The sequence below is a fragment of the Metarhizium album genome (genome assembly GCF_000804445.1).
Source record: "Metarhizium album ARSEF 1941 chromosome Unknown scaffold_29, whole genome shotgun sequence".
NCBI lineage: Eukaryota > Fungi > Ascomycota > Sordariomycetes > Hypocreales > Clavicipitaceae > Metarhizium > Metarhizium album.
This window is the reverse complement of record NW_024467603.1, coordinates 133,147-152,687: the sequence shown is the minus strand read 5'-3', so window position 1 is coordinate 152,687 and position 19,541 is coordinate 133,147. Positions and strand designations below refer to the sequence as shown.

Genomic DNA, 19,541 nt, shown 5'->3' with positions numbered 1-19,541 from the left:
ACATCGTCCCTGACATTTGCTCGCTCGCCACCGTTTTGGGCCCGAAAGCTTTTCAAAGGCGAGTTAGTCCATGGACTCTGGCGGAATGGACGAATCCACCTCGCAGAGAAAACGAATTGCTGTTGCGGTAAGTAGACTGAAGCTTTAGGGGCTCACTTTGCCATGGCACGGAAAGTCGACTAATGCAATGGCAAGTGTGGACGCTGCCGGCAGAGAAAGATTCGATGCAGCGGAGATAATGGTTCAGGAGATGGATGCACAAACTGTAGAAGTGCTGGAGCTGAGCCGTGTCAGTTCCTCAGAGTACGTTGGCCTTGCATCCGCAGCCTGGTAAACGGCCCTTACAAGATTGCTAGGTTTCATCTCAAGAAGTCCAAGGCGTACGATCGACCGGCCTGAACTACAGCATGGGCGTCTCCAGAAAGTATCCCGGCCGGAGTTCCATGGCATCTCCCGTTCTAGCGAGTCCGCCACTCTACACGCCCAGCATGATGAGTTCTGTCGGACACGACAGTTTGGGAGACCAGGGCGACATGGCTTATGGCTGCGGGCCGAAGCAGTATCAACAAGTCCACGAGTGGACGAACGGATATGGCGACGACCAATCCATGGACTTTGAAACGACTCATCAGGGGCCGCCGGGACATGACCATCCGTATATGATGGGTCAATATCGTCCGGCGACCAATTCAATGGTAGTGAGAGCCAACGGCATGGTATACATGGACACGTGTGGGGGTTACGGCTACGGCAACGCGTCTGGCCGACATGCGTCTGCGGGAGATGTCGGTTACTCTTTCGACAGCGCAATCCCTTGCTATCCCGAGTCGACTGCCGGCAACGGAGAGAAGGTTGTACCGCTGTCTTCGAGTCGGTCCAGACCCGGTTCTGTGAGCGCGATGGGTCGTCGAACGTCGGCCGTCTCAAGCGCGGCGGAGCATTCTGGACTCATGGACATCAGTGGCAGCAACTACCACGGGTATGATGGCGGTGTTTTGGCTTCCTATCATGGAGGCTCAATGGACCGTGGCGCGGACATGTATACTACTGCTCCGCCGGTAGATGAATTCGGCCAGGCAGCCTCGCTGAGATCTCACCTGTCGGGATACCCCTACCGATACACCGACACCACGTCTGAAGGTGGAACCGTGGCTGCACTGGACGACCAGCAGTATCTTGTGCAGGGACGCGGACCGTACCTCGGATCGATTTCACCGACGGAAAATGATCCCATACACTGTCGGGGGAATGCCTCTGCCGGCCTTCATAGCTGAAGAACCGTGTCTTTTCAGATTGAATCTGGCAAGATGGGCCGAGTCGGCCTCCTGGATCCATCAAGTGTGTTGAATTTGTTCTTCTTCTTCGTTTTTTTGTCCCGCATTGTTCAACATATTCATGTACATACATGACGAACTCATTGCTCGGCGTCGGTGTTGCGTACCACTTGGACGGAGGTACTTGGCAAGTTGCAAGCAGGCCGGGAAGGCGGGCAAGGGGAAAGCTTGCGCGTTGACTGACCTTGCTGGCGCTCGCATTCCATGATGGGAGACAACTCCATATCTGCTGTACAAGAGACGGGGAGACGGTACGGAGCCGAAACGGACACGGCGAACTAGGGCGGTCTGGCTTGCGAACAATAGAGGTCGTGACGCAGGACGTCAGGGCAAGGGCTGGGAGTGGAGAGATGTTGGTTGGACTTTGGGCTGTGTAAGTGAAGGGTGCGGACGGAAGACGGCAGGCTCAACCCTCCCAGCCGTTAGACCTAGCCAAGAGAAACAGGAGAGAAGCGTGGGTGATGAGGATGGAGTGTGGTACAGCAACGCGTTGGCCACATGGGAGCCAGATTCCGATGACGACGTGGCGGCGTCGCACGGGGAGTGGCGCGGCTCCGGGGCCAAATGCATGTGCCTAGCTAGATAAGTTATTACAGGAGCTCTGTCTTGCGGTGGAATGGCCAATTCACAAGCCAACGTACTTTATGAATCTCACTGGGACAGATGGGCGATTCGTGATTCCTGAAGATGCCACCAGGTCAACCATGGCCTAGGCTGGTGAAGGGCGGACCTGGACCTGGACCTGGACCAGAGTCACCAGACCAGACTCGATTGGGGTCGAGGTCAGGTCCCTTCCTGTTTGGGCCGCGTGCGGCGGGGTAGACCGGACAACTTGTTACTTGACAGCACCACGAGGGAGGGGAAGTTCGAATTCTACGTCGCCATCATAGGCGACTAGACGTACCTTGGGCACTGGTTATTTGTTTCTGCTTCTTGGTTTCCCTTCTCGACACGCCACGCCGGCCGTTGTCGAACTCTCACCGTGTCAAAGGGCCTCCGCACCGTCACAACACCACCGCCGCAACCACCAACTTGATCATCATCACCATCATCACCACCACCACAATGCAGGTCCCCCTCCTCCGCCTCCAGTGCGGCGTCAACTCGTACGAATGGGGGAAAAGGGGGAGCGAGTCTGCCGCCGCAAGGTTCGCGGCCGCCACGCCGTCGGATGGGCTGAGCATCCAGGCCGACAGGCCATACGCAGAGGTACGAGACATGAGCCGTCCGGCCGTCCCATGCTGCGCCCGCAGCTGCTGCAGACAGAAAGAGTATTTTGACAACAAGCTCAAATTCAAATAGCTGTGGATGGGCACTCACCCTTCAAACCCCTCGAAAGATGTCAAGACGGGCCGAACGCTCCTCGATCTCTGCTCCGAGAACCAGCAGCTCCTCTCGTCATCCGTGTCAGCCAAGTACGGCGCCAAACTTCCCTTTCTCTTCAAAGTCCTCTCCATCAACAAGGCCCTATCGATCCAGGCACACCCCAACAAGAAGCTCGCCGAGCAGCTGCACGCTCGGGATCCCCAAAACTACCCAGACGACAATCACAAGCCGGAAATGGCCATCGCCATCACGCCATTTGAGGGACTCTGCGGTTTTCGGCCCCTCGGCGAGATTGCCCATTTCCTGGAGACTGTAGGGCCATTGAGGGAGTTGGTTGGCGACGAGGTGGCCGGGGAGTTTGCCAAAATCATCAAGGGTGGCGATGAGGGCCGCAACAAGGCGGTGCTGAAGAAGGCGTTTGGAGCGTTGATGGCCTCCTCGGCGGAGCACGTCGCCAGGGGCGTCGGGAAACTAGTCGAGCTGGCAAAGTCGCAGGGCGCCGCGTTCGCGTCGGGCGGCGTCGAATCTACAAACGGCGAGGTCCTTTCGGAGCTCGTCACGCGTCTGCATGGACAGTTTGGCGAGGATATTGGCATCTTCGTCCTGTTCTTCCTCAACCTTGTCAAGCTGCAGGCTGGAGAGGCGCTGTTCCTCGTGGCGGATGACATCCACGCCTACCTATCGGGCGACATCATCGAGTGCATGGCGGCGTCGGACAATGTGGTCCGGGCCGGACTCACGCCCAAGTTCAAGGACGTCGCGACGCTCGTCGACATGCTGACATACAACTACGCGCCGATCGACGAGCAAAAGATGGCGCCCACGGACTACCCCTACGCGAAGTTGAACCGCGCCGCCTACAGCTCCGGCTCGGCGGTAGACCTGTACGACCCGCCGATTGACGAATTCGCTGTGGCTAGGACGGTGCTCAAAGGGGCCGGGGCGAAAGCTACGTTTGAGCCGCTCGAGGGACCGAGCATTGTGATTTGCACGAATGGCAAGGGCAAGATCAGCGTGGGACCGACGGTTTACGAGGTCGGAGAGGGACATGTCTTCTTTGTGGGTTCGACGGCCGAGTGTGTGCTCGAGGCCCAAGGCGACGAGTTTATTACGTTCAAGGCGTTTTGCGAGGTCGATGGCGGCAGGGAGAGATTGTGATTGTGATGGGATGGGACATGGAGGGGACGAGGAAAAAGGGGAAAAAAGGGACGATGCAATATTCCGTATAATCATGCCGTATGAGAAGAAATTTGCTAAAAAGGGACGATACAATATCTCGTATAGTAATGCCGTATGAAGAGAAATTTGCTACCACGATCTGAGCCGGTGCCGTGATGGTGTCGACTAAAGTTGTTGATGGGCGGTCGAGTTTGAGAGCGGCTCTCGCGAACCGGTCAAGAGGCAAGTACAGAGAACCCGCAGGGTACTTTCTTGGAGATGGCGGATTCCATGGAGGCGCAGACACGCGGCGGACCGGGTCTCGGGCCTCGGAGGCACAGTGTTCCGAGAGAGTACTCTGTACTCCGTACAATCCGGCACCTTTCGTGCGCCGCCCCTCCCGCTCCCACCAGGCTTCACCTCTTGCTGTTTTTGCGGCCCCCCCTGCAAAATACAATCGAGTTCTTTATCAAAGCGGGTTGGCCTTGCTTGCTTTTGCTTGCCTTGCCATCTCTCCCATCTCGACCCGTGCCCTTTACCTTCGCGACAAACCGACCGCACAGCTACCGCTACCACTTCCGCTTCCGCTTCCGCTTCCGCCACCGTCACGGCCGCCTTTTCCCCGTCTCCGTCTGCTTCGAGTCGCGTGGCTCCATCACAGTGCAGCAGCGAGCCCGCCCTTTCTCTTTCCGATATAGCCCTGGCCTGACGTGGGTCATTGATCGTTGCATCTATTTGCGGTGACATTTTCTGGCGTCGGCACTGCTTGCCATTGCCGTTGCCATTTGTCACTGCCACAGTCGCGCTGTCGAGCAGCACTTCGAGGGGTCAGAGGCTCAGAGCCCAGTGCCTACGAGACCGGGCACAAACTTGGAGAGGGCTTCGTCTGGACTTGCGGCAACGGAGCACGCGAGAAACGCCTGGGTATTCAAGCACAAGTGCGTGAACCGACTAACTAACCGTCATTGTCCACGGTGCTCGACCACCAGGCCCGCCGGGTGCTTTCCAGCAGCCAAGCTTTCGGCTTCCCAACCCGCACATCCATCCATCCATTCGGATCCGTCCTCGAGAAGCTTCCGAGTTTCGTGGCCCAGCCGTTTGCGCCTTCACTTTTACCATCAAGAAAATGTACGTCGGCTGTCTCGTTTATTGTTCTCTCCTTCTCTTGTCTGCCTTCTTTTCTATCAAGTTGTGTCTGGTTGTGCATACGAGCTCCGTCTCGGCTGCCGTGCGTACACCCGCATCCTCTGCTTGCATGTGCGCTTCACTCTTGCCTTCATCCATGCATGCGTGGCTGGGTTGCTTGCTGTTTGGATTCTATGGAGCGTCGTTACACTATTAGTTTCCATTGGCGCGCACATTGCATAGTGCACCAGCCTGCAAAGAGAAAGAGTCCATTGTCACCAAGTTTGAAATCTTAAATGCTGTGTTTTGCACTCCTACCCCCTCTTTCCCGTCTGCGCAGCTTGGTTGCATTTTGCTTCGGCTCCGTCTGCTTTGGTTCGACCCTGCAGAGCCGCGCGAGGGGAGAAGGGAAAAAAAAAGCAAGGGACGGGAGGAAGGCCAAAGAAAGACTTTGAACGACGAGCTACAAAGTAGAAGAGGCTGACTACACACACCGTCGGGCCCGAGTTGCGTGCGGACATATAATATAAAATTGGGACCGGCCACTGGCATTGGACCTCATCATGACTGACAAGAAGAGACAGCGCCGCAACGAGCTCGACAACCTCCGAGAAGACCTCGGCCCCTACTACCATCGACCGTCCCCTCGTCCCGACTCTGTCGACACGGTTAGCAACCACGACCGCACCAACAGCGGAGGCGGCGGCTCAGGCTCGGCGGCGAGAACGGGAGTGGGCGGCAATACTGGCAGCCCCGGCAGCAACATCATGTCACAACGCAATCGAAGTGGACGCGGCAGCAACCGCAGCAACGGCAACAATTCTCACGGAGAAGAGGCACAGATATGGGACTCGTGCAAGAGCCAGCTTGCCGAGATTGTCCTTGGCATCAACGCCGAGAACGACAACCTCTCGGAGCTGGTCGAAATGGACAAGAAAGTCGGTGCCGCCGACCCGGAAAGGATACCCAACGACTCGCTTAGGCAGATGGAGCAGCTGTGTCGAAATGGCGTCAAGTTCTCCGAGGCCAATGTCTCGAGCATCAAGGCAGTCATGGAGCAGCTCAAGATTATGCGCGCCGTTATCGTCGCCAAGGAACAGGCCGAGGCCAGCTCGTCGGCACCTACGGGGAAACGAAATGTGCGAGACAGTGCAGCTGCAGTCGCGGCTTCGTTGTACGATTTTGACGGAGCCGGCGACTCCCCCGTCCCCAGTCCCATTGGCGGGTCCTCGCGAAAGTACGGCGACCGCTCCAGCAACCGGGACAGAGACAGCATGCCTCCCAAGGCCGATGGTGTAGAGTTTCAGGGCTCGTCTGGGACGGGCAACGGTGGCGGAGGCTCAGGGTCGACTGCCGCTGCTTCAGGCGCTTCCGCCGCTGCTTCCGCCGCCGCCGCTGCTGCCGCGGCCGCCGCGGTCGCCGCCAGCAACAAGTCCAAAGTCGTCTTTTCCAAAGGTGATGCGGTGGCATTCAAGCCCAGGACTGGCGGAGAAGGTGTTTCGGACTGGATCATGGGTGAGGTGGCTCAGGTTCTAGGCGAAGGCAAGAGCCGGCGGTACAAGGTGCTGGACATCGAGCCAGAAGACCAAAGCAAACAAAAGGAATACCGGACGAGCGCAAGCAGCATGATTCCAATCACGCCCGAGAGCCAAGCGAGCACGCTCAAGGACTGGGAGTCTGGGCAGGTGGTTCTAGCCCTGTATCCGAACACGACGACATTTTACAAGGCCGAGGTTCACAGCATGGACAGCCAGGGACGAGTGGCTCTCAAGTTTGAGGGGGAGAACGACTCGACGACCCTTCAGCAGGTGGAGCGGCGGTTTGTCATTGAGTACCGGGCGTGACGCGGGTGGTTGTTGGGGTTGTTGGCTCGGGGGCGGAGTTTGCACAGCACGTCTTTCTTGACGAGCAAACACGGGGTTGTTGAGTCTTGCTATTTCCCTCTCGGCGTAGGTACGGAGTATGGGTTATCTGGATCTGGTTCGCGACGTGTGACAGCGGGCGTTGGTGGCAACATGGCATTGTTCTGTATGGCTAGTGTCTCATGGCTACCTTGAAGCTTCATTTTCCAGAGTGGGCATCAACTTACACGAGTGCGTATGCACATGTGACATGTGCATGGTGATTTGGGCGGCCATGTAAAATCATTGGCGACGACGCGGACGAGGCATTTGATGTCTTGCCACGCGACAAGCCGCCCTGGTGCAGCATCCTTTTATTCATTTACGTACGTACTCCGTAAAGAGGGCCTCGTACGAGGCACTCCGTACTTTCGACCTGATTTCCCTTCTCTCTTCAACCGAACGGGCATCCGGTATCGTTGCAACTTGCGACGTGCGACACATGGGTGCACGTTTGCTTTGATAATTGATAGACAGGGGGCGACCGGGGCTGCCTCTCTCCTCCCTCCCCCACCAGACCAAGAAGGGGGGTGTAGCAGGTACAAGCAGAGGTACATCATTCAAGGCAGGAGGCCCAGCGGACACCCGGGTACCTGGATCGGTACCCGCGCCCCAGGCACTGAAACACCAAAAACTCCCGGTCTGCTGCCTTCTGGAGACCCTTTTTTTCCCGACCTGTTTAATCTCTCCCCGTCTGCAGTGTTTCTTTCCCCCCTCCGTGCTCGCGACCTGCTCCCCTTCCTCTGTCTCCCCGTATAATCGATTGCCCGGTACGCACGCGGATTCACGAAACCACACCCGACTTCTCGCCCGTCGCTGAACCTCCCCCTTCCTCCTCGCCGGGAACCAGAAGCAGAAAGAAACGACACGCGTAGGACAGACGGGCAGGCAGGCCACGATTCGCGCACCTCGGGGCCATCATGGGCGGCCAATTCTCCAAGCTGATGGGCAAGGTGTTTGGGTCCAAGGAAATGCGGCTGCTGATGCTGGGGCTCGACGCGGCAGGCAAGACGACCATTCTGTACAAGCTCAAGCTGGGGCAGGACGTGACGACCATTCCGACCGTGGGCTTCAACGTCGAGACGGTCACGTACAAGAATGTCAAGTTTAACGTGTGGGACGTGGGTGGCCAGGACAAGATTCGTCCCCTGTGGAGGCATTATTACTCTGGTATGTGTGCGCGTGTGTGTGTGGCCCCCCAAAGAGGGAGAGGCAGCAACAAAAGGGAAATACCGCGTCGCGAGGACCCCGTTCGACCAACTGACTTGGCTGCGCTCCAGGAACGCAGGGTTTAATCTTTGTCATCGACTCATCCGACCGCGGCCGCATCGACGAGGCCAAGCAGGAACTGCACCGCATCATCAACGACCGAGAAATGAAGGACAGCTTGCTGCTGGTGTTTGCCAACAAGCAGGATCTCAACGACGGTACGTACGCCTTGCTTCCTTTTTCCCTCTGTCAATCGCGCGCGAGCCAGCGAGTCGATGCCGCCTGACGACGACGGCCTCGAGGAGCAGCACACTGCGTGCGTCGGGCTGTCACGGCGTCGACGTCCCAAGCTGGGCCGTGATGGAGCGAAGCGAGGAACCGCAAGCTGACTCGCAAGCAGCAATGGACCCGAAGCAAGTCACGGAAGCCCTGGAACTGTCCAAGATCAAAGACAAGGCATGGTACGTCGTCCCCAGCTGCGCCACCACGGGCGAAGGCCTCCTCGAAGGTCTGGGCTGGCTCTCGACCAACGTCAAGGCCCCCCCGGCCCCGGCAAAGAAGTAAACACGACGGACGGCGGGCGATTGACAAACGCCTGCCTGCCGGCCGTGGCACCCATCCGCGGCCCGCTCTGCCCCTGCTGCGAGCGCAGGAGCAAGGGCACACACATGGAGGCACGCCACGCGGCGAGACGGACCCCCAGTCGTGCTCGCTCACCACGGCCTTGCCTTCGTGACCGGGACGAAAGACGACTCGAGTATTTCCTCGCAGTCTTTCAAAGCGGGGCGGGCTGGCCGGACTTCGTACTAGATCTTCTCCTTGACGAGTGCTCTATTTCTTGTTCCTTGTTTTCTCTTTACCAAGTCGATTTCTCGCATCTGATCCGACTCTTTCTTTTGTACGAATACCCTAGCCGGGCGGAGGGAACGTGGAATTCAAAGAGCGACGTGTACGTGCTCGCAGAGAGCGTTGTAATGAATACAGATACAATAATGGGAGGAGGAGCAGCAAGCCGGGGGGGACAATATAGTAGTGACGACGAAGCGGTGATGAAAAATGATTGACTGCCACGTGATGACGTGTCGTGCCTGAACTGCCCAATGTGTACGGAGTACCGCACTGCACTGTCACGCGGGTCGGGTCGGGGTCACATCATAAAGTGACGAAAACGCCAACGTGGTCTCTGCCTCGGATCTAAATGCTATCCACGCTGTCCACGCTGTCCGATGCAGCGCCTGAAACTACGATGCTGGGCTCTCTCTGATCTCTGAGCGCCAGAGTGCCAGACTGCTACCATATAAATGCTGCTCATCAGGCCTACATGTCACCACCTCCCTCTTGAACGGCAAGCCCCTGCAACTAATCAAACAAACGGACAAAGACGGCGCATGCTGATGGACAGCACAGTCAAAGGGGTACCTGGTCGAGACGACGGCAGAGGTGCGCGTGTCTGCCCGGGCTGTGGAAAGACTCATGGCCAGCGGAAGCATCTGAGCCGGCATTCATCCGTGTGCATCTGCCGACCAGTGAATGCGCCACAGGGGCGTGTCGGATTGCAATGTACTGGGCATTCGTGTAGCGGCGTGCCGGCGGATGCTGGGTTCGTCAGGGCGGATGATTTGGCGCCCTGGTGGCGGCTGGGCCCGGCGTTGGGCGAGCGTTGGGTTCCGACATGGACGTTGCCTCGGTTCTGGCTGGACAGGGTCCCGGCAGAGGTTGCAGAAGCAACCCACGATCTGGCCGGCCGGCTGCCCAGGATGGGTGGGGGGGATAGCAATGCTGGTGATGCGTGACAACCCTCTCGCCGCGTCGGCTTCGTCTCCCACCACTGCCATAATCACGACAGGTCGTCCTACTCCTTGACGCGCTTAGGAGGCCGCAGCAACGAGTCGTCGGGCAATCCGCTCCTCTTGGTGCCGGGGAGACTGCTCGTGCGAATGTCGTTGTCATCTTGGCTGACCCTGCGATGGGGATACTCCACCTTGAGGCCTTCGAAAGCGTTGGTGTTGACGCGGTCGCCGGTGGTGAAGAATGTCGACTGAAGCGCCTGCGCAGCCGTGAGACGCTTGGTAGGGTCGTATTCCAAGAGCCCGGCGAGGAGCTTGTATCCCTCTGGACCGAGGGATGTCAATGACGGGGCCGACGACCCGCTTTGGGGAGCGTTGGAAATGGTGTTGTAGTACCATTTTTCGAGGTTGGACGTCGAGCTGCCGCTGGAGGAATGACCGTGGTGTTGGTGTTGGTGTTGATGCTGCTGGTGGTGGTGGTGATGGCCGTGGTGAGACGGCGGAGACTGCAGGGTGTTGAGTTGGCTGAACTCTGGCATCGTGGGCAGCAGCGGCCACTTGGTGCGAGTCGGGATGCCCATGATGTCGACTATCTTTTGCATCTGGTTCCTCTGGAAGGGCACCGTCTTCTTGCTGTCCATCTTGGCCTCCTCACCCTTAAAGATTGGGCGTAGAGAGAGCAGCTCGGCAAAGATGCAGCCCACGGCCCACAGATCAATGGCCGGCGTGTAGTGGTACGAGCCAAGGATGAGCTCGGGCGCGCGGTACCAGATGGTGACGACGACCTTGTCGCCGCTGAACAAGGAGTGCATGGGCTTGTCGAACCGCCTGGCCAGACCCAGGTCTCCGATCTTGACCTCGCCCGCCGAGGTGACCATGATGTTGGCGGGTTTCAAGTCACGATGCAGCACCCAGTTGGTGTGCAGGTACTGGCACCCGTTGAGCAGCTGAAACATGATGCTCTTGATGGTGGTCGGGGGGATGGGATGCCGCGGTTGCTGGGTGTGGTGGTGGATGATTTGCAGCAGATCGTGCTCGGCATACTCAAAAACCATGAAGATGCACTTGTCCTCCAGCAGCGTCTCGACCAGGCGGATGACGTTGTGGTGCCGAAGTTCGCTGCAGAGGCTCATTTCCCGAATGGCACTCTGGGAGATGCCCGTGTAGCTGATCTGCTCGCCCTCCTTGTCGGGCTTGAACTTTTTGATGGCTACTTCCTGACCGCCCGCCGCGCTGCTGGAGCTGGAGCCGGAGCCGGAGCTGGAGCCTGCGGGGAATTGTGACGATGATGTGGCTGTGATGTCGGAGGAGGTGGTGCTGGATGTCGTCGTCGTCGTCGTCGTCGTCGTCGTACGAACAGCCACGGTGCTGACACGGCTGACGGCCTTGTACACACGTCCATAAGTGCCACTACTGATAAAGCCGACGATTCTGTACCGGTCCATGACCCGAAGGCGGGGATGGAAGGCGCCGGGGCGGTCATGCGTATCTGCATAGCGGTGGTGAGCCGAGGATGAAGCAAACGGGAGCGAAGAGGCTGATGCCGCATGGTGGAAGTGGCCTCCATTCCGCATTCGCAGAGGCATCGTATCGTGCCCGACGGGGGACGGTGCACCGAGGCGAGGGAGAGAGGGGGAAGAGAAGCAGACACCAGCAGAGCAAGGCAAAGAAAAGCAAAGAAAAGGAAAAGGGATGCAGTGATGACGATGATGGGACGGAGTGAGGAGTCGACGGGCGTGCGTGCGTGCGTGCGTTCGTGCGTGCCTCGACGCGGAGACTCTTTTTTCCCGGCTCCTCACTCACGACAGAGTGGGATGGCGCGGTGACAGATTCAGGGCCGACTGGGCACCTAGTCGGTACGCATGTACATATATCTCTGCCTAGATGAGTAGACATATATATCTCATACATGTCGACGCAAGAGGAGGCAGGCGGCAAGCAGTTGGGTGGCAAATCAGACAACCATGTCGAGACAAGAAAAAAAAAAAAGGCCACGGTGTTGAGGCAGATGTGCCCAAATTTGACATTGCCAGAGTCGCTTCCCGCTCGCCTCACAAAGAACAGACAGGGCACATTTCCAAGACAAAAGCCGCTCAGCCCAAGCAGCCCACCCCTTCGGCCCCCCCCCGTGTGTATTTTTCATCTTTTGTTTTACTTTTGGCTGTCGGCTTTTTTGGCCTTGGGGCCCATGCGCTCTCAACATTGGGCTGTTCTTCTTCTCTGGCTTGACGCCACCGGCGTGGGAGACAAGACAGGGACCGGGACGACACAACGACAACATGGCAATGAATGTGTTTCAACGTACCTGCGAATGCGTCCTGGACACTCCGTTTCAGTGACTGGTTCCTGCTGATGACGTTGGCGTTTGGGCCCGTAGGCGGGTTCGTCAAGCTCATGCCGCCGACTCAGCGCCGAGGGGCGGAACCACAGAGACGGGAGACGGGAAACGGGACTCGAGGCCTTTCCTCGGGCCGTACGTGCTCGGCACAACGGACAGGGATGATATAGAACCAGAGACGCAGGGGCGCCAGGCCAGACGAACGGCGTCGAAACAGAGACGCCGGATACCCGCGGCGCCGCGATCCCTTTGCGGCGGCCCAAGCCCGACGGCGACGGCGTCGGTGTATTCCAGCTCGCACAAGGCCTGGACGGTGCTTCCAAGACGGTTGGAGCCCTACGGAGTATGCTAGTGTCAACGGTGCAACGGTCTTGTGCGGTGCTGCGCCGTGCCGTGCCGTGCCGGGACGAGGAATGACGGGTTGCGAATGACGAATCACTTGCCGCCGCTGCGGCGTACCAGACGGTCGACTCGCTACAGAGTGGTGATATCAGGAGGAGGCAGGTGCCCGATTCGGGCCATGGAGATGAGAAGGCGAGTCCACGACGCTGCTGCGAGCTGCGAGCTGCGAGCTGCGAGTCGGCCCAAGTGGAACCGTCTCCGTCGCGGAGCGTATCTCGAGCTGACTTTGCAACGGGATGCGGCGAGCTCTGTGCGCCGTCTTCTGTATCATGAGGAGAACATGTCTGACAATCGGCCTGCGATTTGCGGCTTGCGCGACGGCTGTTTCGCTCGGATGTGGTGTGGCAGGCCGCGCCGCGTCGCTCGTCGCTCGTCGCTCGTCGCCGAAGCCATCGTCGCGCAGGCAAGGTTGACGCGCCCTAGTCCCGAGCCGCATGACTAAGCAGGCACGGCTTGGCGTCTTCCGTCACGGTGCACAGTGCGCACAAACGGCCCAAGTCACACGACACTGGGCCGCAAACACTGCCAACTCGGCACCAGCATCTTCTTACAAGATGCAGCGCCGGCTCGTCGTTACAGCGGCGTACCACTCACTCCCGGGTGCCATGAATGCCGGAACTTGGCCTCGGCGCAGCTGCCCCATGACACGTCACAGACTCGCAACAACACACGTTCGCTCCACGGCCAACTTTGTTGTCGCGCCACATGGTTGAAATGATTCTACTCCTCGTGCGTGAGGCCGCCGCATAGCCTGTTCTACTACTCTTGCATCGCCAGCCGAGTTCCTCTTGACTTCATCGCGGGCCCAACTTCTCCAACACTCGGGGCCCTTGTTCGTCCCACTCCGCCTTGGTCACCCACATGTTCTCCTTGTCCGCCATAATGTTTGCCAGCACCGCGCCGCCCAGGAACACCATGTGTCTCCTCCTAGGCGGATCCTCTATCCGGACCTTGAACTTGCTCAGCCTTTCGGGGTTGCCCTGCAGAGCCCTCGTCAGCCAAAGCTGCTTCAGCTCCTTTTCCAGCCTCGACGGCAGCCCGGGGTACATGCTGCTGCCTCCCGACAAGACAATGGCCTTGAACAGAGAAGCCCGAATGTCCACATCGGCGGACTGGATCGTGTTGAACAGAAACTCGCCAAGGCCGGGGGACTCGCTGTCCACGAGGTGAGGCTGAAACAAACACTCGGGAGCTTCGAACCGCTCGCTGCCCACTCGAATGACACGCCCGTCGGGCAGGGTGTAATTCTCCACGAGGACCGTCGTGTCTTCGCTTAGCCGCTTGTCCAGCTCCAGGTCGTATGACACGTAGCACAGCTTCTCCTTGATCTGTCGGACGGTTTCGAAATCGGCCGTCCGGTTCAGAGCGTAACCGCGGCGGAGGAGCAGCTTGATGAGGTTGCGCGTCACGTCGCGGCCGGCCACGTCTAATCTCTTGGTGAGGTGGTTGAGCACAACAGACTCGTACACTGGCACGATATGCGTGACGCCGTCTCCCGAGTCGACGACGACGCCCGAGCTCAGTCCTGCACCGCTGCGTCAGCGAAACCGAACCCACCACGCGGAGCATTTGCAAACGTAAACGTGGAGCGTCACTGCATGCCGACGTACCCTGCGCGTACAAGGCCAGGACGGCCTGAATGGCCACGTAGACACCCCCGAACCCGTAGCGGTCAAACATGACCTCGCACATCTGCTCTCTGTTCTTGAGCGGATTCATCGGCGGCTCCGTCAGCAGGATCTTCTGCCCTTTCGTGTCCACCTTGAGCTTCTCGTAGAAGGTGTAATCCCACAGGTGCTGCATGTCGTCCCACTTCTTGACAATGCCGTTTTCCATAGGGTAGCTGATCTGGAGCATGGTGCGGGCCGCAGCCGCCTCGTCGCCGCACATGATGTCCTTGATGACGACATTGCTGTCGGTTCGTTCTTCAGATCGCAGGATGGGTCGGCCCACGATGGAGGGAAACTGGTGCTCGGGGAAGTTCTGCGCGGCATATCCGACCTTGAGGAAGCCGGTGCCGCCGTCGAGGACTGGCGTGCCGAGTAGCTTGCGTTAGCCACGGTTGCTTGTCACCGGCCAGGGCCAGCATCGTCGCAGCCGGCGGGGTCCGAAGAAGGGGGGGAGGGGATATCTGTTGTCGATGAAGTCAGGAGCAACAACATACCAATGGGTGGAGTGCTGGCCATCTTTGCGACAGCTCAACACTAGGACGACGGCTTGGTGACGAGCGAAGCCAAAGACGAGGGGTTTGCTTGCTGTGGGCAGACGTCGAGAGAGCTCGAATGACGGGATGGAAGCAGTACTTACTACCTACACACGTCGTCAGCGCCAGCGCATAGTGGGGGTTTTGAGTCGTCAGAGGCGGCTCGGCGGCTCGGCGAGATCACGTGACGCACCGCGCGGTGACGACGTGCCATGTCCGGCAGAGCAAGCCAGAATCGGCGCTGCGGGACTTCACACCAGTCTACGGAGCAGAAACGAGATGACACGATCTCTTCACAATGGGGGATTCGGTTTCGTCCTCCAAATCCAAAATGCGCATACTGCTCCTCAATCCCAACTCCTCCCAAGACATGACCAGCCGCATGGTCCGGGCTGCCGAATCCACACCGGTATCCAATGTATGAATGCTGCCGACACAAAACAAGGAGGAATTAACCTGCGGACATGCTGACTCTCCCGAGTCTGTGCAAGTGCACCCCATGACAGCCAGCTGTGCCGCCCCCTCCAGCATCGACGACAGCCAAGACATCCAATCCAGCACGACAGTCGTGTTGAGCGAGTTGCCGCCCGCAGATTTTGCCCGGAACAACTGGGATGCCATCCTGGTCGCCTGCTTTAGCGTCCACAGCCTCGTCCCAGCACTGTCAAACTGGTTCGAGGGACCGGTGACTGGCATCTTTGAAGCCAGCATCTTGACCGCCATGTCTCTGCTGGGACCCGGCGAGCAATGGGGAATCGTTACAACGGGCAGGTTCTGGGAGAAACATCTGTCTGATGGCGTGTGTGAGTTCCTGGGCGCCGACCCACGCCGCAGCACCAAATTTGCTGGTGTTGCCACGTCGGGCTTGACGGCGGGCGACTTTCATACCGTCTCGCCAGAAGAGGTCAGTGCAAAGTTGAGCCTGGCTGCGAAAGGGCTTCTCGAATCTGGCAACATTGCGTGCGTGGTCCTGGGCTGCGGCGGAATGGCTGGACTGGAGGATATCATCCGTTGCGCCGCCGTACATGTATACGGGGAGCAGAGAGCCAGGAAGTTGTACATCGTGGATGGTGTCAAGGCAGGTATTATGCAGCTTCATCAGTGCATAAATGGCGCGAGGACCTTCAGATAACGCTACGCAAAAGCCGCCAAGTGCAAAATCAACCAGATACAATTGCTTGCTAAACAAAAAGGCCTGTTGGACAGCAACCCGTAACCATAGTCAATCCAAACGGCGCGTTCGTCCCCAAACCTCATCCGCATCCTTCTTTCCCCTCGTCTCAGGTACCCGAGCTCCGACAAACATGGCACCCAGCGCAGCAAGCCCAGCAAAGAGGAAATATACCCAGCCAGCTCCACCAAAGGCCCGGTTCAGTGCGGTGTTGACAATGGGAAAGAATTGGGCAACGATAAATGTTGCCATGTAATTGGCGGCCAGGCTCCAGCTTTGAGTTGCTCCAACAGCCTCCTGTCCCACAAGCTCCGATGCCATGATGAAGGGTACCGGGCCAAGGCCGACTGCGAAGAAGGCTACAAAGGCAAGCACGGCAAATGCTGATAGGACCTTGGCGCCAAACACGATGGAGAGCGCCAAGATGAGTGAGCTCGAACCTTGTCCGATAATGGAGATGAGCAACGACGTCTTGCGGCCCAGACGATCCGGCAACGGGGCACACGCGATGGTCATGCCGAGATTGACAGCCGAGATGATAATGGTTAGCTTCCCCGAAGATACCGGAAGCAAATCGGCGAGGAGGGAAACAGAATACATGATGATGGAGTTGATGCCGCAAAATTGCTGCGTCACCATGATTCCGACCACGGCAATAATGGCAGGCCGTGTGTTTATGTCCTTCACAACCTCCATGAAGCCCATGTGCCGCCTTGAGCCAGGGGCGGTAGGAGACGGTGGCGCGGTTCCATCGGTCTGGCCCAAGAGACCTTCCTCCTCGGCCTCTTGAGTAGATGCGGCGTCGGCGGCGGCGGCGCCCCAATGGGAAGTTTCTTGGTGGATATCAAAACCGCTACCTCTGATGCGCTGCAGTGTCCTCTTCGCCTTGGTGGGATCCCCGTGTGCAGCGAGCCAAGCAGGGCTTTCGGGAACCACGAATAGGCCAAAAAACTGTGCCGTGGCTATGCAAACGCCGATACCAAGAACCCATCTCCAAGCATGGCCGTAGCTCAAGAAGTACCCCAAGGTTTGCGTGAGGATGATGCCAACATTGATAGAGACTTGAGTCATGGCGCCGAATAGCCCTCGCTCGTCGGGAGGAGACATTTCGCTGATATAGAGAGGCACGATGACCGTGGAAGCTCCAGCTCCAAGGCCCGAAATAAGACGGCCTGCAGACATGGCGAAGACGCTGCCGGCCAAGGCCTCGAGCGCAGCTCCCACCATGTACAGCAGAGCCGTCGTTCTCATTGCTGGTAGTCGCCCGCGCTTGGAGGCGAATGGCCCAGCCGCCAGGGCGCCAGCAAGTCCTCCGACGGTGAAGATTGAAGAGACTGTAGCAAAGGCAGCTTCACTCATGGGGATACAGTCTGGTAGCCAGCCGGAGGACCCCTCGGTCTTGCCCGCAGTCTCTTTGATCCAGCCGGCAACGCGAGAGGCAGTGGAGATGGACTTTTTCTGACAGGTGATGACATCTTGAGGTGCATTGAGCTCGGCCTGGAAATGGTCAATTCGAGGTCAAGTAGCGTCTCGTGATGGCGTGTCTGAAGGTGCAGCCACACAGCCAGAGCTGTCGTGGGACTTGGAGGTCGAGTTGCAGCCACTCGAGTCTGTGGCAAGGAACGAGTTGGGAGTCGGCACTTACGAGATGAAAGCCAAACTGCAGCGACGCGAGGGTTGCGACGCCGATGAGCACTATCAGATAGGCGGTGATGTCATGCAGGCACTGCCGGATGCCACGTCCCGCCATTGTCACTCTTGAGAGATTTGGTGATGATGATTGAGGAGGAGACGGAGGATGATGAAGGCGCAACGAGGCTGCGGGATTCACCTGTCACTCCTCGCTTCGTGACGGGCCCCACAATTTGCTTGATTGGGACATCAACCTCAATATGACATTGCACGCATGCCGATGAACGGCTAGTTACAAGACAGCTCATGACACAGTCATCAACCAGAAGATGATAAAATCCCGACATGTCTTGTGGGACCTCTGCGGCCTTGAGCTGCGAGGCTGGGAAGGCCTGACTGACTGTCTGTCGAGGCCGTCTCCAGCCACAACCACGGCTTCATGTCCAATTCGGCATACATGGCTCTCGATAGCTTGGCTACTGCTAAATCAGCGCTCGTTGATCAAGGTGGCTGGCATGATGGTCGAATCATTGTGCGTTCAACCTCGGCCAACGGTATGCTTATCTGTGACCTTTTCACGAGCAATACTGTGCTTGCAACGGCCAATACATGTAGTCAGCCAGCTGTCTACTACTTTTGTTGAAGAAGTAGGTACTCCCATGGGCGGTAGTCGCGACAAGGGCCATAGCAACAGGGCCTTGAATAACTCAACTCAACGAGTATAACAACAAGGTCCCTAAGTTCCCACGCAAAGACCCTCCGTGGCCAAAGTCGTGTCTACGCAGCGGGCCTGACTTATCTGTAGGCCTCGTGGCCGTAGCCCTTATGTAGCCGTTTTGTTGCTGGAAAACAACCACCCACCCAAGACCACGAATATCGCGGCGCGGTCTCGGTGCAATGACAGCGGCGGCAAGTCAGCAACAACAGTATCCACGCTCAATACCGCTTCCATCAATACCACTACCAGAGAGCCGAGTTGCTCTGATCAAATGGTCTCGTAGTATTCTCTTGGTCCAGTTGGCACAGGGCGTGCGCTCGGCCCATCAAGCCACGTGGTTAATCATCGCCGTGTGCAAAGTAAGCCAGAAAGAGGCCATATTGATGTTGATATTCACAGAAGAAGACAGGGCGAAGTCCCTTCTCATACACGCTATACTCCGTACTACGTGACCAAATGATGCACCCTCTTTTCCGTGCGATAGGGACGGGTGGGAGAGCCGCGACACACCGCGTGAACGTGACAGAAGGGGCCCAGAATCCCAGGCCATACGTAGCGAGTCTGACAAGAGGAACGGGATTGTTGCCGCCATCCATGGGCGCGGGGGCCAGGGCCGAGTCCATGCTTTGGTCGTTGTCGATGTTGCCGAGTGAGGTCACGCTGCACCAGTCACTGGTCAATGCCAGGTTAGCTGGCCTTTGAACGGATCTGCTGGCGGGCAAGGGATCCTGACACATTCGTCGACATGTCACATTTGCACCAATACTCCCTCGGCTGTCCGTAGTCCGTAGATCTGGATTGAAGGATTTCACTTTGCAAAGGGCGCGAGCAACGCGCCCCGTCTTTTCTCCGCCCAGACCTGCCATGGCCTTGGGTCCTGGGCCCCTTGAACAGCCGGCCTGTTGTTGCGCGCTGGGAGGAGGAGGACCCGTGGCCGCGTGGACCAGGGAGAATGTCGATGGCGGGTGGGTGGCACTGGATGCAATGTCGAGTCGGAAACAGGCCCTGCGCGGGAGATTTGACGACGTTCAGTCAGATGGAGGAATCACACACAACAATCGGGCAGCGTTTTCTTCCGAAATAGGTTCACGACGCCGTGGGGGCTGTCTGGACGAAACCGCCCGGTGTAGACGGCCTGGCATCAAGAAGCCGTCCAACAGGCGGTTTGCAAGCAGAAGGAAGACCCGAGGAGGCAGAATAGCACACACATCCGAGAGCGGGAACAAACAATCGCGCC

At 58.1% G+C, this 19,541-nt stretch overlaps 8 protein-coding genes across 8 annotated transcripts; 5 read left to right on the top strand and 3 right to left on the bottom strand.

Moving 5' to 3' along the window:
* Window positions 1-187: 187 nt before the first annotated feature.
* On the top strand, window positions 188-1,274 carry MAM_07278 (uncharacterized protein; the record flags this gene model as incomplete). The annotated part of the gene is made up of 2 exons (XM_040826076.1): window positions 188-289; window positions 357-1,274. 2 exons carry the CDS (start codon window positions 188-190, stop codon window positions 1,272-1,274), a joined length of 1,020 nt encoding a protein of 339 aa, XP_040675925.1.
* Window positions 1,275-2,399: 1,125 nt separating this feature from the next.
* Window positions 2,400-3,818, top strand: MAM_07277 (mannose-6-phosphate isomerase; the record flags this gene model as incomplete). Its single annotated transcript, XM_040826075.1, has 2 exons — window positions 2,400-2,543; window positions 2,637-3,818. 2 exons carry the CDS (start codon window positions 2,400-2,402, stop codon window positions 3,816-3,818), a joined length of 1,326 nt encoding a protein of 441 aa, XP_040675924.1.
* Window positions 3,819-5,506: 1,688 nt separating this feature from the next.
* On the top strand, window positions 5,507-6,787 carry MAM_07276 (SAGA complex subunit Sgf29; the record flags this gene model as incomplete). The annotated part of the gene is made up of 1 exon (XM_040826074.1): window positions 5,507-6,787. One exon carries the CDS (start codon window positions 5,507-5,509, stop codon window positions 6,785-6,787), a length of 1,281 nt encoding a protein of 426 aa, XP_040675923.1.
* A 977-nt stretch (window positions 6,788-7,764) lies between these two features.
* Window positions 7,765-8,617, top strand: MAM_07275 (ADP-ribosylation factor; the record flags this gene model as incomplete). Its single annotated transcript, XM_040826073.1, has 3 exons — window positions 7,765-8,014; window positions 8,125-8,271; window positions 8,454-8,617. 3 exons carry the CDS (start codon window positions 7,765-7,767, stop codon window positions 8,615-8,617), a joined length of 561 nt encoding a protein of 186 aa, XP_040675922.1.
* Window positions 8,618-9,905: 1,288 nt separating this feature from the next.
* Window positions 9,906-11,426, bottom strand: MAM_07274 (Serine/threonine-protein kinase SSN3; the record flags this gene model as incomplete). The annotated part of the gene is made up of 1 exon (XM_040826072.1): window positions 9,906-11,426. One exon carries the CDS (start codon window positions 11,424-11,426, stop codon window positions 9,906-9,908), a length of 1,521 nt encoding a protein of 506 aa, XP_040675921.1.
* Window positions 11,427-13,374: 1,948 nt separating this feature from the next.
* MAM_07273 (actin-like protein 2) lies at window positions 13,375-14,766 on the bottom strand (the record flags this gene model as incomplete). Its single annotated transcript, XM_040826071.1, has 3 exons — window positions 13,375-14,105; window positions 14,191-14,610; window positions 14,745-14,766. The coding sequence occupies 3 exons, from the start codon at window positions 14,764-14,766 to the stop codon at window positions 13,375-13,377; spliced, it is 1,173 nt and encodes a 390-aa protein (XP_040675920.1).
* A 315-nt stretch (window positions 14,767-15,081) lies between these two features.
* MAM_07272 (Asp/Glu/hydantoin racemase) lies at window positions 15,082-15,915 on the top strand (the record flags this gene model as incomplete). Its single annotated transcript, XM_040826070.1, has 2 exons — window positions 15,082-15,201; window positions 15,265-15,915. The coding sequence occupies 2 exons, from the start codon at window positions 15,082-15,084 to the stop codon at window positions 15,913-15,915; spliced, it is 771 nt and encodes a 256-aa protein (XP_040675919.1).
* Window positions 15,916-16,005: 90 nt separating this feature from the next.
* MAM_07271 (General substrate transporter) lies at window positions 16,006-17,704 on the bottom strand (the record flags this gene model as incomplete). Its single annotated transcript, XM_040826069.1, has 2 exons — window positions 16,006-17,451; window positions 17,600-17,704. The coding sequence occupies 2 exons, from the start codon at window positions 17,702-17,704 to the stop codon at window positions 16,006-16,008; spliced, it is 1,551 nt and encodes a 516-aa protein (XP_040675918.1).
* Between the last annotated feature and the right edge of the window lie 1,837 nt (window positions 17,705-19,541).